This window comes from Notothenia rossii (genome assembly GCF_949606895.1).
Source record: "Notothenia rossii genome assembly, chromosome: 6".
NCBI lineage: Eukaryota > Metazoa > Chordata > Actinopteri > Perciformes > Nototheniidae > Notothenia > Notothenia rossii.
Genome location: NC_136909.1, coordinates 74395662 through 74414059, shown reverse-complemented (window position 1 = coordinate 74414059; position 18398 = coordinate 74395662). Strand labels below are relative to the sequence as shown.

At 41.8% G+C, this 18398-nt stretch overlaps 2 protein-coding genes across 4 annotated transcripts in view; one reads left to right on the top strand and one right to left on the bottom strand.

Annotated features, from left to right (window-relative positions):
* The first annotated feature begins 272 nt into the window (after positions 1-272).
* On the top strand, positions 273-6088 carry LOC307042283 (leucine-rich glioma-inactivated protein 1-like). Its single transcript, XM_079686087.1, has 8 exons — positions 273-956; positions 1131-1202; positions 1795-1866; positions 1950-2021; positions 2883-2954; positions 3371-3540; positions 4127-4291; positions 4376-6088. The coding sequence occupies exons 1-8, from the start codon at positions 757-759 to the stop codon at positions 5191-5193; spliced, it is 1641 nt and encodes a 546-aa protein (XP_079542213.1). The 5' UTR covers positions 273-756; the 3' UTR covers positions 5194-6088.
* Positions 6089-6242: 154 nt separating this feature from the next.
* The window catches only part of LOC307042281 (serine/threonine-protein kinase MARK1-like), a 32354-nt gene continuing 20198 nt past the window's right edge, over positions 6243-18398 (bottom strand). The window contains exons 6-18 of one of the 3 annotated variants that reach the window (XM_079686083.1): positions 18174-18244; positions 16973-17029; positions 15895-16131; positions 14122-14241; positions 13378-13477; positions 12732-12844; positions 12445-12643; positions 11601-11782; positions 11379-11470; positions 11127-11267; positions 10712-10963; positions 8265-8300; positions 6243-7860 (exon numbers count right to left, since the gene is read on the bottom strand). In XM_079686083.1, coding sequence (XP_079542209.1) covers positions 7515-7860; positions 8265-8300; positions 10712-10963; positions 11127-11267; positions 11379-11470; positions 11601-11782; positions 12445-12643; positions 12732-12844; positions 13378-13477; positions 14122-14241; positions 15895-16131; positions 16973-17029; positions 18174-18244 — 1946 coding nt within the window. In that variant the 3' untranslated portion in view covers positions 6243-7514. Of the gene's footprint in view, positions 7861-8264; positions 8310-10711; positions 10964-11126; positions 11268-11378; positions 11471-11600; positions 11783-12444; positions 12644-12731; positions 12845-13377; positions 13478-14121; positions 14242-15894; positions 16132-16972; positions 17030-18173; positions 18245-18398 lie in introns of all 3 variants that reach the window. The other 2 variants (XM_079686082.1, XM_079686084.1) reach the window with 2 other exon arrangements.

Below are 18398 nucleotides of genomic sequence, written 5' to 3'. Positions count from 1 at the left end.
ACATCACTGGAAAGCCACACTTTGCATCCACCAGTCGCCATGGAAACCAAGGGAAAACCAGGAAATAAACACAAAATTGCATTAAAATTGTAGCAAAAAACAACAGTACAAAGGGCAAAATAACACAAGCTATGTAATGGTACTCTTCTGAGACAATCATACAGATATATTATCATGATGACAATTCATTTTCCTCGGGTTTCCCCCCCGATCCCCGCATAGAAAGCCCGTGTGCGTCTGCGCCACAGCAGGCAACAATCCGCTGGCTCATGTCAGGGTGTCTTTTTCTCTCCAGCTGATTCACGGGAATTAACACCATTCCTTTGCTTAGCATTGGGCGGAATCCTCCGGAGAGAGTGTGGCGTTTGCTGAAATCACATAGGCGTGGTGTTGGATGGAGATGTGATGCTCCGTCTGCTCCCGCTGGGATCCCCACCTGCCCTCACACACACCGTGTTTGTCACCGAGCCAGCTGCTATTTTTCCCCGAGCTTTGGGCACTACAGCGTGGATTTGTATTAGATTGTGATTTTGTTTTGTGTTACGGTGGGCGTTGTTTTTTTTGGTCTGGGGGTGTAGTGTAATTACAGCGCTGTGGACGTACGGAGCGCCCAGTTTAATCTCCTCCAGAGAGAGAGGTGGCGACGCACGGAGACAAACCGGACAGCGCGTCGCTTGGCCTCCGGGAACCACAGCGGAGACCCCGGTTAATGTGTAGGACTCTTCGACACGCAGGCCGTGCCCGCAGCGGTTCTCAATGATGACAAATACAAGTAAAATGTCCAAAAGATCGCCCTGGCTCTGCGTACTGGTATTGGCCACCGTGTTACTTGTAGTGGACAGCAAGAGAGCCAGACCTCCTCGCTGCCCCTCATCCTGTACATGCACCAAAGATAACGCGTTGTGTGAAAGCGCAGGACTGATCCCTCGCAGCTTCCCCCCCGATGTCATATCACTGTAAGTCATGTTAATTATTGCTTTATGGAGAATTCATAACCAGGGGGATGTGCTGGTTGGGACGTGGGTTTCTATGCTGCTGCTTCACAACAATGCATAGACCAGAAGCAGACTGGATTAACAGTTCGGATGAGACACCATGGGCTCTAACGTTTGTTTTTGTCTGCTCCACAGATCATTCGTCAAGTCTGAATACACCGAAATCCCGAAGGAGAGCTTCATCCACACGCCTGCCCTGCATCTCCTGTGAGAAATCTCTCTGGATCTTTTTGTTCTTCTGTCTTTGTTGCATGATGTCAGTCCCCAGTGAGGTGACCAACGCCATGTTTAATGATCAAGACATTTTACCCACTGATTTTATTAGAATAAATGATTTATTGACTTTATTAGAATAAATGATATACTGATTTTATATTAGAATAGATGTTGCGGTAGACTATAAATCACAATCTGGAGCTGAAACAATTATAATTTGGGAGAGAATTACCTTTCCCAACCCTTTCCCTGATTTTTATATTAGAGTAGAATAGTCCCTTTGTTGAGCATTAATCCAAGACTTGCCTTAACATGTGTTTGTGCATATTGTGAATTACACCTGGTTCCAGGAGATTTATAGATGGGGAATCCCTCCTTTCTAAGAGGGAATCCCCCTTTACTCATGAAAAATGGAAAACTACAGATCGTACTGTGATAGAGCATTGATCCTTGTCTTTTGTTGTGTTTTGGTCACTGTTAAGAGGAAGAGAGTGTTTTCTATCACAGGTCTGTTTTGCTGCTAATGTGGGACAACAGCTTGTTAGTGTCTAATTAGTGAAATGTTCTGGATCTCTCTGCACAGTCTCTTCACAGCCAACAACCTGGAATCTATAGACGAGGATGCTTTCCTCGGTCTCCCTCATCTGGAGTATCTGTGAGTAGATGACACGTTTATAAGATGTTTCTATAAGCAAGATTGTCTCCATTCTCATGCATTTTTTTCAACATCTTTTTCAGCTTCATAGAAAACAACCAGATCAAGTCGATTTCACCAAATGCTTTCCGTGGACTGAAAACCCTAGTGCATCTGTGAGTAATATTTGTTATGCATAAAATAGAGCTATTTTTCTTCAGATGCAGTACTAACAATTGGAGGATGATGTCATTTATGTTTGATGTTAATGTGGAATCATATCACCAATGGTTTTGCTTTGGTTAGAGATCATTAAAAGCTGCTGTTGTAAATATGGTGCAGGTGCAGGCAAGAACTATTCCAGTGACATTCTGACAAAGTTCATTACACAATATTTGTTGCAACAGAGATTTTTATGTGAAACTGTGCAGCTGTTGAACTGGTTTAAAATAAATCCTGTGTCTTTCTCTGTCAAACTTTTTAAAGCTAAAAAAATCCCAAGACCTATTTAATGGTTACAGGTAAAGGGTAGCTATTTATCTAGTTTTTTTTACTGATGTCAGAAAATGATTGATAAAACATACGCACTCTAGATACCTGTTGAGCTCGAACACATGATGATGTCATGATATCTCTGTAAAAGCTCTAAGAAAAATAATAAAACAAAATACCACCTAAACAAATAGATGTTATTTGTTCCTCTTCTAGTTGTAAAAAGAGAAGGCCATAACATTTATGAGAAGGCTCTATAAATAGCTTCCTCAAACTCATAATAAGCAATGTTCCTGCCTTCAGTGTCCTGTGTGCCAATATGTGCCTAAGCTATTTAACAGAGATCTTTCTATTTCTCAGCAAGGACACAGAGTGAACCACTATGTTACAATTACTGCGCTCAGATTGTATAAACCACTCAAGGTTCCTCCGACAAATGAACATACAAACAATATAACGTTTTAATGTGGAGGTCCATTAAACAGACGATGAAACAAAAACAAGTGGCCATTATATCTGATCAGTTATTCCTCTTCTCTCTTCAGGAGCCTGGCCTACAATAATCTGGAGACTCTGCCCAAAGATTTGTTCAATGGTCTTGAGGCCTTGACGAAAGTGTGAGTATGAATTTAAATCCTGCGTCATCTTGAAACAAAGAGATAAATCAAATAAGGTTACATAACTGAACATATAATTTATGCTATCGAGGACAATGAGTTCTTCTATATATAGAACGCTGGATCATTATTCCTCTCCATCCAAGGCTTGAAAAATGTGTGGGTGGTGCTTTTAACGCCATAAAAATGATATGCGGCAGTGAGGAAGAGAGATAGTTCGCCAATCTATCACCCGCTGAAGATGTTCACTTCTCCTTTGTAGTCCCTCTTGATGTTAATGAGAGCACATAGTGAAGCTGTGAGGGCCAGAGAGCAGAGCCAGCAGTCATACATCAATGACTGCAGTGTTTAAAAATATAATCCATTCAAAGACGCTGAGATTCCTCAAATTAGTTTGGTGATTTTTCTCCCTTCAGAGACTTGCGAGGGAACCAGTTCAGCTGTGACTGTAAGCTGAAGTGGTTGGTGGAGTGGATCTACAGCACCAACGCCACAGTGGATCAGATTCACTGTAAAGGCCCGGCCTCACAGCTGGACAAGAAGATCAACGATCTGGTGCCGCAATCCTTCGACTGCATCACCACAGGTGGAGTACAAAGGATGATATAATTTAAAGGTCACCTATTATGCAAAATTCACGTTTCCATGTCTTTTATACATCAACATGTGTCCTCTCTGTGTAAAGAGATTCTGAACGTTTCAGGAAAAAAAGATTTGCTCACATTTTGTCCAGATCCATTTATATAAAAACCTGCCTGAAAATCAGCTGATCAGATTTTGGCCACTTTATGATGTCATAACGATTTTTTGGCTTGTGTAACCATTAGCCAATCACCAACCAAGGTAACCCCCCCCTCCCCCCCCTAATCACCTGAACCTCCTCCTAGAGCACCATTGTGTTCTTTTTAACCAAATATCTCTCATAGGGGCGTGGGGAGTGGCTCCTTATTCTCTTCTAAGTAACAGACAGAGAATCAGCACTTTTGAAACAGGGCTGAAACAGAGGGGATTATGGGATGCTACAATGGGTGATCTGTTGAGTATTTCAAGCCAAACACTTCAGAGACATGTTTTGTATATATCTGACTGAGACCTATTATATATGGATGAATAACACAGCCTTCCCTGACATTTGCAATGTTATTTGAAATGTGGTTTTGTTTCTCTCACAGAGTTCGCATCCTACCAGTCCCTGAAGTTTGAATCCATTTCTGTGGAGGCATTTTCCTTTGGGAATGACCAGTATGTTGTGTTTGCCCAGCCCTTTATTGGGAAATGCAGCTTTCTAGAGTGGGACCATGTGGAGATGGTCTTCAGAAACTTTGACGAAATTGACAGTGAGTAAAGCTGTGTGAGTCTAAGAGAAGCCACTAGATGGAGACATAAAAGTAATGTCTTTCTCCTTTCTTTCTCCTCACCAGGCACATCCACAGTGATTTGCAAACCTCTGGTCATTGACGACCAGCTCTTTGTGATTGTGGCTCAGCTGTTTGGCGGCTCACACATCTATAAGCGTGACACCTCTGCCAACAAATTCATCAAGCTCCAAGGCATCGACATCCTGAAAATCCGCAAACCAAATGATGTTGAGACCTTCCGCATTGAGGGAGAATCCTTCTTCGTCGTCGCAGACAGCTCCAAGGCCGGCTCCACCACTATCTACAAGTGGAACGGCAACGGATTCTACTCTCACCAATCTCTCCACCCGTGGTACCGGGACACAGATGTGGAGTTCATGGAGATCTCCTCCAAACCTCACCTGGTCCTGTCCAGCAGCTCCCAGAGGCCGGTCATCTACCAGTGGAACAAAGGCACCAAGCTGTTCGACAGGCGGACCGACATCCCAGAGATGGAGGACGTCTATGCTGTGAAGCATTTTCAGGTCAACTCTGAACTCTTCATCTGTCTGACGCGCTTCATCGGCGACTCCAAAGTGATGCGCTGGGACGGGGCCCTCTTCAGAGAGCTGCAGACGGTGCCCTCCCGTGGCTCCATGGTGTTCCAGCCCTTCTCTGTGGGCAGCTGGCAGTACGCCATCCTGGGCAGCGACTACTCTTTCACCCAGGTGTACCGCTGGGATGCCAAGAAGGGCGAGTTTGTCCATTTCCAGGAGCTGAACATCCAGGCGCCCAGGGCCTTCTCTCCTGTCTCCATAGACAACCGGCAGTTCCTGCTGGCCTCCAGTTTCAAAGGGAAAACTCAGATTTATGAGCACCTGATCATAGATCTGAGCACCTGATTGTTTGGACTGGTTGGTTGAGTGGTTTCTGTTTGGGGTGATGTTTGTTGCCGCAGACAACACTTCAACAAACGTCAGGTGATCCTAACTTGAGCAAGGCAAGCATAACCCTTTCCTTTTTTAAATATTCCATTCAGATCATGATACATGTAAAGATACATGCATCTCAACTCAATATATTTGACTGAGATGCATGTTGAGTTCAATGCATGCACCTCAAGTTAGGATTACACCCAATATGTTGTCGAGACATTAATGCATGACCGGCCTCACACAGGCCGTCCCACCCTGACGAATGCATCATCCATGCTCATCAACACATTACATATTGCCAGTAGTTTGTTTTTTTCTGTGTTCCGCTTTTCATGTTACTCAGCGATGTTTATACATTTGTAATCTCATATATTTATCTACAGAAAATAATGAAAAGGTACTTTTTAAATCCTATTAACATGTTTAACAAACCTGCCAAAATGAAATGTTTACATTTTTCTGTCTTTCCACTTGTACGCTTAAAGATTTGTAAATGAAGCTTTTGTAAGTTTAAGAGGGACCACGCTAGTTAGATACATATTTGTTACTGAAAATGATTTTTAATTGTTTATAATTTGGAAACCAACAGAAATGTTGTGTGAGAATCTACCTGTAAGTTTGCAACTTACATTTTTATCGTTAATAGTTTGTATAATGTTTAAAGTAATGAAATGAGTTTTTCTGAAGAAGTATGGAAAACCTTTTGGGCACACAGGAACTATTTTCCCACACTCAAAAGGAACTGGAGGAATGCTTTACCTTTGACTAACATGTATGCAAAAACAAACGTTGTGACATGACTATATATAAGTTATTGACTATTATCTTGCTATTTAGAGTCAATAAAGGTTTACATTATTAATTGTGACATCTCATCTGAGCTCCCTGCTGGCACTGAGTAGCATGACATTGCTTCAGTGTGATGTGCACAACACGCACTAACACATCTACTTCATCGCTTTGGGAAAATTGTAATCTTTGAGTTAGTTGTGTCTGAGAAATAAAATAAAAATAAATACAAACAAATAAAATCCTTTTTATTTTCTCCAACAAAGTGCACGCCTCAATTCTACAAAGCAGCACATTACAATGTAATGGAATAAATACAATAAAATCCGCTGGAAAAAAAAGAAAGAAAGAGAAACACAAGCAAGGAGATACACAAGTACCTGCACAATCACACGGGTGGCAGGATTAAATCGGGCTCTTTAGAAACTGCTTCTTTCAGGTGATTGTTTGACTTTTCATGCATCTTCACTCCTCTGGGTAAAGACGTTTCGTCCTCCGCTTTCTAAAGCACACCAAACTAAACCCTGCTTTGTTTTGTAATTGAGGACTACCAAACTAACATGAAAGAAATACAGGCGCATACTCTCATGTTCATACACATCACCCAGGAAAACTTGTGCAATTGCAGCAGGATCTCCACATCACCTACTGCTGAAAGGAAATAAAGTGAACACATTTTCAGTTTGAACCAAAGTTACTACTCAAGTCTATGTGGTGCAACTTAGTGTCTTTTTCCATAGGCAAATAAAATATAACATAAAAGGCAAGGGAACACATCCCTTAATACTCCACAAAATAATTTAGTGCTCTTTAAATAAAATAAAAAACACTATTTTCAGATGGTGGCTCTTAAAAAAAAAAAAAAAAAAATTAAGAGACATCAATAATGTTAGGAAAAAACTAAAATCCATGAAAAAAGACATTGACAATACATTTCTGTACAGAACGCAAAATGAATATACAATACAGTACCTGCAGATGTTATGCATACAGTACAATTCTCTTTTTACATAGTTTTAGTACGGGATCCAGCCTGATCTATATACTGACTTAACACAGGTGGAAAAGCGGCTATTTTAGCTTTCAGTAACTTTAATGGTTATTCAGCGAGGAGAGTAGATCGTGAAGTAGGCGTTTAGAAAAAGAGATTGAAAACATTATTGCAGGATGGTCATCTTCAGTTGCATACTGCATTTGTTACTTGAATGTGTGCTATAACGAGGAGCAGCGGGCTGATGAGAGAGGCAGAGGGCCGGACGAAAAAAGAAAAAAAAGGAGAAAGGGGTAAGCTGTTTTTGCTATCTCTCCGTCACAGAGGTTAAACCTTGCGTTTCCTCTCTGATCCACTACCCTGTACAGTACATTCATGGCCAGTATTGCACGTTACCAGCCGAGTCCACCCTGATTCTGCGAGGTGAGGACCTTCAGTGCTGAATTTTGTCCTGTAAGTCAACACTAATCCAGTGATGAGATGAGACTGACCGGGACTCCATCTGCCGTCACAGTTTGAGCTCATTGGCAATTTTGCAGGCGATATTCTTAAAGGCGATGGACGTGCCCGATATCCTCTTGAAGCGCACGCCGTTGAGGGAGAGGCGGGGCAGCTTGCACACCTCCATTTCCCATTGGACCAGGTTGTCCTGGCGAGCGTCGCCGTGGACACAGAACAGCAGGAAGCGTTCACGCTGCTCGTAATCGCAGCTGTTGGCGTCCAGAACCTTTCGGATCTCCCTCATCATCTCGGCGGGCTCCATGGAGGAGGTGGTCTTCATGCTCCAGGTGAAGCGGAGCGAGCGAGGCTTCGAGTCCCGACTGCCGTCCTCCTTCGTGTCGCCTGACACACTTCTACAACAAAGACAGAAAGAGAAGTGGAGAGAGGCTTTAAAGGAGGCGGCGGTTGTTAACAAGCTTTCTACTGCAGTATCAGGTCTAAAACCACCAGACTCAGGGACAGTTTCATTCGACAGGCCATAAGACTGGTAAACACCTGAACTTTTGAAAGAACATCAATAACATTCATCGGTTTGCAACTTACTAATTATTTATCTAATATATCATATTCCAATTACTTGTATATAGACTATCCTTGCACTATTCTATATTATTTGTATTCACTTGCACTATTTTAACTATTTGTATCTGTTATATTGTGTTGCACTGTTGGAGGAGCCTGTGACCTAACTTTTCATGTACATATCAACGCTGTAGCTAATGTATAAATGACAATAAAAGCCTCAACAAATCCTCACCTTGGGGTTTCTGTCCTTGCGCTGGCCTCTCCCTCACTAGGCACCCTGAAACAAACAGGGTCATACTGTTACTCCCATGAGCTGAAGTCAACATGGCTCCCCCCAACCCCAATCCTCACTGGACACAGAGAGGGTGTCAGGCATCATGCCAGGAAAGAATCCACACTCCCGGGTATCAGGGTTCAGCACATGGGGGTGACTGTGACTTCTCGATGCACATACTAATGTAGCCCCCTCACCATAACAAATGCATCATCCCTCGCTACCTTTCCTTAATCCCCACTAATCTGTAAGGAATGGAAAAGTGGTTCCAAGTCCTAGTTCTGTTTTCTATCACATAACTGGTTTACTTTATTGATGGAGACGAGGGAGAGGAAGGAGAGGAAGGCCAGCCATTTTAAAGGCAGATATCATGGCTTAGCTACGTCAGCAAAAACTGGTGAGCCGTGACGTTTGTTTTTGAGGAAGTGGACACAAGGGAAGGAAATACATGGCATAACAGGGGTGTCGGTAGGCAAGGATGTGTTGTGGTGGGCAAATACATAAAGGGGTTAAGGTAACACGGGCCAAGGTCATAGTGGACCTCGTTTTCTTTTTGGACAGGGGGATAGGTGCAGCAAGCGTTTTGGTTCTCCTACCTCCGGGTGGACCTGAAAGACATAGCTCTATGTGGGGAGAGAAGGAGAGAAAGCTGTGAGCCTCGACCAGATGGACCAGCTTGAAGCTGAGTGCAGTGTGCATGATGTGGTCCTACCCTTTGGTTATCATATTGACAGCAAAGGGTAGCAGGGTGGATGTATAATAGGGGTGCAACAACTAATCCACTTAATCGATGACCAAATTAGTTGCCGACTAATTCAGTCGTCGATTCGTTGGTGACGTCATCACGTGTGTTTCACAGGAAGTTAAGCTCCAACGTTATCAGTCTTTTTATCGGTACAGGAGACATTTAAAACATATATGTCATATGTATTATTGCTACATAAACATTATATCGCAGTCTTAGTTTCGCCAACTCCGTTTCTAATATGCAATAAGACTACAAAATGCGTCTATGATGTATTTTCTATCTTTCCAACCCGACGAGAGATCTCTCCCCTCCGTCTGTGTGCGAGGGGGCGGGGCAGTGTACACACACGCTCTGCAACATGCATGCAATACACACGGAGGAGATGGCGGAGAGAATGCGCTCCGAGGTGTGGTTAAACTTGACCCGTCTCTATGTGGACAATGCTCGTTACCAAAAGTGCAATAAGAGTTTAGCATGTAAGGGCGGTAACACGAGCAATTTGTCTAAACATTTAGCAAAAGTGCTCCACATCCAGACGGAGGAATGCACCGTTTTCGACTGTCTTTCTAGTAGCTCTGTAGCCCCATCCACGAGTAACGTTTCCACGTCAGGTGTGTTATGTATGCTAGCAGCAACACACAGTTAACTAAATGATTCAAACATGGGTTAATGATTAGAGGTAACTGAGTTATTTATTTTGTTAAAGTTTCAGCTATTCTGTTTACAGTTCTGTCATCAGATTATTTAATATGATTTGTTAAAACACTGTTTCTTTTGATGTGAAATATTATTTATTTAATTTAAATAAAAAGCTATGTTCATTTTGTTCACAATTTGTTTAATTAATTTACCTTATTTATTTTCAAAAGAACCGTCAAGATTATCGTAAAAGGACCGCATCGATAAGCAGTATTGATACAAGTAGTAGTACAGTTAAAACCTTAACGATCCGATTAATCGTTTAATTAATCGATAGATTAATGGATTATCAAATGAGTCGTTTGTTGCAGCCCTAGTGTATAATGAGCACTAAAGATTGGAAGGAGATCAAAGATGGTATCTGCTGAAGCTGCAGGGAGCTTGTGATTCTGTATTTGTTTCACTGAGAGAAATATGTAGAATTGTGTATACTAAACCAAAGATATACAAATATCCATGACTGATCTTTTAGCCATTAGATATTCAATGTGTCCAGTGTTTTTGGTTTATGACTACAGTAAATAACTTAAAAACTATTGCCATCAGTTTCCGCTTTACTTTGTATAGCTATAGATATAAAAGGTGTTCAGATTCATATTGTGGATGCATGTAAAGAGAATGTTTTCAACAATGAAAGCAGATGACATACATTAAAAATGTTAAATTGCAAAACTTGTAGAGATTAGTTGGACCGGAGCCATGTAACAGTCTAAATGGGCTTTTCTTTTGATCGAGTAGAGATAATACAACTGACATTAAGTGTAATATCTGTAAGCAAAGATTAGTCATAATGTCAGACAGTTATATAAAACAACTTCCATGATTTTGTCGGACTAAGTAGTCGAAGAAATACATTTCTTCAAAAGAGGAGCGCTCATGACGGCTTAGACTTCAATGCCAAAGACAATGTATCTCCACCTTAACTGTGGTGAATAAAACCCGGTTTGTTTTCACTGACCTGCGAACAAACTTTGAGGTGATCTTGCCGATGATACCGGTCGAGGTGCCCCTGCGTTGCTGAGCGAGAGCCCCCGTGTCATGGGACAGTGTGGGGGAGGCCGGGGGGCCGTTGTAGGTGGCACTGCGCCGGTCTCTGAGCTGAGCTCCGTGGAAGGTGCTGCGACTGGTTGTGCCCCGGGGGAACCGGTTCTTCTCTGGGGTGCTAATACTGTGTGCAGACGGAGAGGTGGAGGGACCCCGCGGAGAGGAGCTGCAACGTAAACAGGAAGAATCACTACATGTGTCAAAGGATTCTGTGTTAGCTTGCTTGCTTTAAATACTGTTATCTGGAAGTAAAGCATACTATCATACTGTGGCCCAAATGTACTTTTACATACAAAGAACACACATGTATTGCAGATCAAGCTGCTCACCTGGATTTCAGCTCTGTGTTGTCGTCGATGGGGGGCAGTGTGCTCTTTGAAGGATGCCCTGACGACGACATGGACTTGCTGTGACGAGGTCTTGTCGAGCTCATCGCAGTCGATGAGGTGCTCCCCGACACCTCGGTTAAACTGTGTACCAAGGAGCAAGATATTTCAGAACAATATCATACAATGGGGTTTTGTAATAACGGCTTTAACGTTAGACAGAAAAGGTATTTGTGTGGATGTGTGCTTGTTTACCTGCTGTCTTTGCCATTGGGAATAGCTGAATAGCGGTCAGTAGATGTTCGTTCACACACATATGTGTTCCTGCGAGTCATTGATCCATTGGTCTGTTTTATAAGAAAAGAGAGCAATTATGAGGCAAAAAGAATGTAAAACTAAAACAAAATGTACTTATCTAAACATTTATTAGTTATGGTGCTGTTTGTGTATGTAGCCACGTGTCCTGCCCTTACTCACCCCCACAGCACTTGTAGTTTTCTTCCTCTCCTGTACCCCCTGAGGCGAAGCAGGAACGTCTCCTTTCGAGGTGTTGAGCTCCAGCCGGCGTGCTCCGTCCCACTCCTCCCTGTGGTCGCTCTCCACACTCAGGGCCTGGCCACGTTTCGTGTACGATACTGCCGGGGGCACAGCCGGTCCGACTACAAGAGACACACATATGAACACACTTACAAAGCTTCCACTGAACATATCACTGTAACACCTCTTATATAATTGTCAGACAAAACAGAACAAACAAGGACAGAGCTTTCGTTACAATAGCGTCAAGCAAAGCCACTTAAAGCCCAGATTATCATTCAATCTATCAGATCAACACACGTCACCAACACATTGTTTTACAAGTCGTACAGCTACTGAAGCCAAGGGAAGCAGGTACAAAGCGAAGCCGTCCCTCCTCATGCTTTGAGGTGCTGTTCCTCAGGCAGCTGCAGGAACGCAGCCAGCCAGCAGATGGCGCCAGACACAATGGCCCCACATGACATAGGAGGAAGCTGCTCCACAACCAGTGCAGTGTTGAGGTTGAGTCACTGATATCATTTGAATGCAGGGATTATGAAAATAACCGTTTAGCAAATGGTTGTCTAGGTTTGATCTACATGTTTTATTTTACTATAACAGTAAACATTTGTATTTATTGAGGAAAACTTTGCATTTTTGAAGTTTCTATTCAGCTATTAAAAGTGAGAGCACCAGTTGAGCTCTGCAAAGTGGCCAATCCTCCTCAGTGACTGAGAGCAACTTCCCCCTACACAGCATGCAGCCAGCCGCACTCTCAGAGCTGGGAAGGATGAGGTTACTTTACTTGGCTTCTCTACGACCCCACCACCACCACCATCATCATCCCCACCATGATCACTGTAGCGGCGCTGCTTCTGCGTGGCCGAGATGCTGCGTGTGACCTTGGGATGGGCCGGAGAGATGCTGGAGCTGTTGTTGATGTCGCTGGTCGGTCGCTGCCGCTGACCCAGGACGCTGTTGCTCAGAGGTTCACTCCCCTCGAACTGAAACATGGAGACACAGGATGAGGGGTGTGGTCACATGACTTAATGCTTTAACTACTGGTGATGATGTAAGACAAAGGAAACTGACCTCCGGAGCTTTTCTGCCCAGCAGCAGGTAGGTGGCCATGACTTCATCGTACTTGGTGTTTTGTAGAGAGTCTGTGATCTCATCTTTTGGGAAGCCCATCGTCACCATGAGCTCTGTCAGCAGATAGAAGTCATTGTGAATCACAGTGTGTTTACTGAACGTGATATAAAGAGTCACTTTCAACACACACCAGCAGCTCATACTGTACAGACATTCTGCCTGTGGTTTAGTTTTATCAGAGTCCCTGAATCTATATGGGTCATGGAAAAATGGGTCATGGAAGAAGAAAAAAAGCGCTATAATAAGTATAAGGAATTATTATATCTTCCACCTAATGCCTTGATCTGCATCTTTATTATTTAGGGTGACATTTTAAAAAACAAACCAACATTGTCACATAGAATAATCCTGATATACTTTAAGTCATCTCATCCCCTAAAATCAGCTCTTTATAGATTCCTTACTTTAAAAAACAAAATTAATATAAATATCATCAACCCTTACTAAAAGTATAATAATATTCAACATTTAAGACAAGATTATTTGTGCTTTGGGCAATTACGAGCTTCAAACTGGATGTGGGGGAATGGAAAATTAAGTGAACTGCGTATAATTGCGTTTTGGATATTTACTAAAAACCACACACCTATTCTGGTTGAATCAGCGAAGTCCGTCTCCGGCTCGATGTGAGGTTTTAGCTCCTCCTCCTCGTGACCCACATTCATCCAATGGTCTTTCATGATTTGCTAACAAAGAAACAAGGTGTCAGAGCTTTTTATGATGCATGTCTAGTGTAATTAGTTCAATTACAATTGCAGATAATTAATAATGACTCACGCGTGTTAGTAATACAACATGACAGTTATTTCCAGGCAAATGGCACAACGGACAGAGGAGAATGAATGACTTCTTGATGAAATCAGCTGGGCTAACAAAAGTGTGATCAATTGTTATTATCATTGGAAAAATCTTTACTATTGAACTGCAGCCTGGGTCTGAGAGCAGGGGTGTTATCGACTCTGGACAGAATGAATGTGAATTGAACGACAACTTTGTATGGTTTTCAAAGCAGAAACAAGTCAAAACTATCCCTTAAAACGCGCAAGCAGTGAAACTACGACACAGAAGGATTGATTTTAAACAAAACATTTGATTTCTAACAATGTTTTAATAAATGTTCTTTATAGCTTTCTGAATGCTTTCATTTACCACTTTTGTAAGACCACTCTCCCTGTTGGTTGGTAATTAACAACAGCAGCAATTAACTGCTTTCAGATGACGCACGACAATTGTGTTTGAAATCCTTACGACCGTCTGTTCGACCGCTGTGCAAAACATTCCTGAAGTGAGATCAAAGAACTATGGAGACAACGCAAACTGCGATAAATACCTCCAAACTGCCTCGTTTGACAGGGTTGAGCACTAGTAGTTTCTTCAGCAGGTTTTCACAGTCTGTGGACATGTAGAAAGGAATACGGTATTTTCCCCGCAGGACCCTCTCTCTCAGCTCCTGCACACCGAACGACAGACAGAGAGACATGAAGCCAAATGAGAAATTCAGCAACAAAAGCCAGCAAAGAGAAACATTAATGAATGTTTGGGGGGAGAGAGCAGACCAAGCCATAACACATTCATCGAATATAGATTTGTTATGCTAAACATTTTAACAGACAGTTTCCATAAGCATTTTTTCGGAGTCATATTTAGTTCCAAGGTTCAATGCTCACACTCCTTGTAGCTCTGTTTTTTAGTAAACTCCTGCGGAAAGTATATCTCTTTATGAGCTAAATGCTTCATAATATTCTCGAGCTAGTTGCTTACTTTCTTTGTCTGCTGTTAAAAGCTTGTGTTTATCAGACCTTTTAAACAGAAAAAAGTTTTTAGGAGTAAAACTTTAGACAATGACCTGAATGCTCAAAATGTTCTCTCTGCCTTTTGACCTACAAAATCAGTTTCACATTGACTCCAACCAAGTGGAAGTTTGCGTCAAATAAGAAGAAACTCCCTCAAGGTGTTCCTGAAATATTGGAACTGGAATGGAACGGAAAGACAGACCTAAAAAGTAATGCCTCCGGCCTTGGCTGTTGCACTTGCGCAGCCATTAAAAAAAAGGTGACAGATCTCTTAACCCAGTAAACTTCTCTTGACCTGCTGGATTCACTGCAGCTTCACAAAAACTGCTGCATTATTAAAAGCATGGAGGATAAAGCACTACAATGTCTAACTCCAAAAGATACACAGAGAGGAACTCACATTTTTCATTTAGTTAATCAAGTAACTCATCTCTGGGTATGCATTTGAACATCTTATTTCGGTTAGAAATGAGTTCCTACTCCACTTAAAATAATAACATATAGATACAAAATAGAAGGCTGTAGCACTTTATTTTGCACTTGTCATTTATACCTAGGCCATTTCTGTCAATGCAAACTCAAGCTCAAAAATGATTCATATATTTAGATTATTAAAAAAGTCTCATAGCACTCGCTATTACTTTTTCTATTGGGACTTTGAATTCCTTTTCTACAGAAAGGGAAAATTTCCTTTCATACTTAGTTGTGGAGGACATGTTGAAGTCTTCAGAAAGCATTAGGGAGCTGTCATTTAAAATGTCAAAAAGTGTTTCTACCGTTTCCTAACATCCACACTTGAATAGGCAAAAAGCTTGCCATCAGCGAGAGGGGTATACACACCATACTTACAGTCAGGCACTTGGTTGTACATCCACAGATAAATGTGTGAAATAAAAAAACTGCGGGCTTCTTTCACATTTCAACACACCTGACACATTGTGGCGTAAAGTGGTCTTGATTGTAATGTTTTTTAGTCTGAAACCTTTCTGAACAAAAACCTGACAATCAAGACTTTTCAATCATGAAGGATTATTATTATTGTCCGTCCTACTGGCTTCAATAAAGTAAACGAGAAACCGAATATTTAAAATACAGAAGTGTTACATGACGATACCTTAGAAGTACTCGAAGGATACCGATCGATATGTGTTTGCAAGAGGTGGAAAGCAGAGATTTTGTTTACTATGCTAGTGAAATGTGGCTCATCAGAAGTACACTTTAAAACAGAAACAATGTTCTAAGACCTTTAAAGCAATGCATTATTCCGTCCACATAGACTGATACACCCTAGAACCAGAGCAAGTGCACACCTTCAGATTCTGTCCGTCGAAGGGCAGTGATCCGCTGACCAGTGTGTAGAGGATGACCCCGAGGCTCCACACGTCCACCTCTGGTCCGTCGTACTTCTTCCCCTGGAACAGTTCAGGAGCAGCGTACGGCGGGGAGCCACAGAAAGTGTCCAGCTTGCTGCCCACAGTGAACTCATTACTGAAGCCAAAGTCAGCTATCTTGATGTTCATATCTGCGTCCAACAACAGGTTCTCTGCCTGAGATGGGAAGAGAGGAGGCAATCACAATTAGGGCTGAACGATATACCGTGTCATGGCGATAACCGCGATATTCACATTTTTTTAGGGCGTTCGATATTAAGTAGGTAAATTAACTCAAACACGTCATGTTACAATTATTTTGCTGCTCGATACAAAAGGAAAACTTGCGCAGCTCTCATGTCAGGGGCACTTGAGTAGAGTGACATGCAGGCTCTGAGTCTGCATGCACAGAAAACAACTATTTCAGATGCCTTTGCCGGTGTTACACCATATGAGAAAGGTTCAAAACGGCATAAAGGAGCTGGTGTATAGCTGTTCTTAATTTTATTTTTATAATGTTGTTTAAAAGATGTCCACTACTTTGCTGCTATTTGCACAAAAAAGGTTTTAATTGTGGAATAAAAAGTTAAATTACCTACTTGGTCACGTATGTTAATTCCCTAATGTGATAATGAAGCTTCCTATAGTTTAATGTAATATGTTTAATCTCTTGGATCCCTTCTAGACACCACTCTTCTTCATTCATGACATGTTAGATCATGACTTAAGGTATGATGAGTCAAGCAGTTAAGGTCCAGACGTCCGTGACTAATATCCTTCATCTGGTTAAATATAGTTAAAAAAAACACAATATATATCGCAGGGGGAAAAGAATATTGCAATGTCAGTTCTTTTCGATATCGTGCAGCCCTAATCACACTGTCATTAGTTAATGTAACAGCACTGAAAGATAATTATAAAGGGCTTCCTGAAGATATACATGCTACTGTAGATATGGATACTACTCATGAGAAATCAGATATCAGGATTAATAGAGAGCAAGAGTCTACATCCTCACCTTTAGATCCCTGTGTACTATCCTCCTCTGGTGACAATACTGCACTGCAGACACAATCTGAAATACAAAACACACGTCATTGGACATTCAGGTGAAGTTAATGTTAAGAAAGAAAGCTCTTTAACACATTTTTCAAAAACAGTGACAGAAGTAGAGATGTATTAAACAGATATAGAAGATGGGCATTACTGTTTATTATATGCAGATTATGATCTTGTTTAATATCTTACTCCATAACAATGGCCAATTTGTAGGAGCCCACCTCTTAGTTTAGAAGCCGAAACCAGAGAGTATTTGAACTTTTAGCCACAGGTAAGAAAGTTATTCAGATTCACTGTGGAGGTAGCAGGAGATTTTCAAATGGGCCTTCTTTTACATCCAAAAGCTTGGACAACTAATGTTTACCGTAAAGATAAAGATAAAGATTCCATTCAATGTAGCTAGTCTGCTGATGTCTTTAATTGTTTCAATTGCTATAAAGATTGTAATTAATTATACATAAGGGCATGACTGCTCTTAACAAAAGGAAACTATATCAGATTATTGTCCTCTCCTATCCAAAGTCCTTCCACATACATCCTCCTATCAATCCAATGCCTTTGAAATGTATTTCTCTCCTGCAAATGTTAAGATTGTTCAAGTGTCCTTCATTCAAAGGTCCCTGTAATCCTGTGACACTGTGAGCAGTTGCTATGACAGTTGACAGTTATAACCCACCGACATATGCCCGAATGGCATCAATCAAATAGAAAAAAGCTCTGTTCCTTGACAGATACCGCCCACTTGCTTTCTCTCAGCCACCACCGCAAACATGTTTACCTTCCTGAATGTTGATCTATCTTTACTGCGACACACACTCATGCTGCCCACACTGTGTCACACACAGTTCCTCTGAGTCATCGCAGAACATCAATGATGGAATTTAAATATGAACAGTGTGGATGTTGCTAGATTATGAATAGAGATGCTACTGAGCTGCTGAGTATGCCTTGTTGCTCTTGTAGCACCACTAGGTGTCAGAGCAGCGTCTTGTTAAGGGAGTAGTTCTCAGCCTTCCTGTTTTCTTAGGCCACGCTATCTGCGCTCCATCTTTCCTCTGCAGTCGGTGACGAGGCTGGATCTTGGTGCATGCAGTCTTCCCTCTGAAAACAGTGAATGGTATGACGACAGAGGCGCGAGCGCTGCAATACTGATGACTCACCTGTCTGAACTTGGCCCTCGCCTCCTTCTCCTTCATTCTGCCGTGTGCCACTAGATAATCAAATACTTCGCCTGGAGTAGTGAGAGGAAACATGCCATTATCAATCAGTATATTTCATTATATATCACTTTTATCACAACTAGTGTTACTATAATCATGTAGTCACCATCACTATGAGTTATTTTTCATTAAAAGCATCCGAATGGCATGGTTTGTACTTCAATA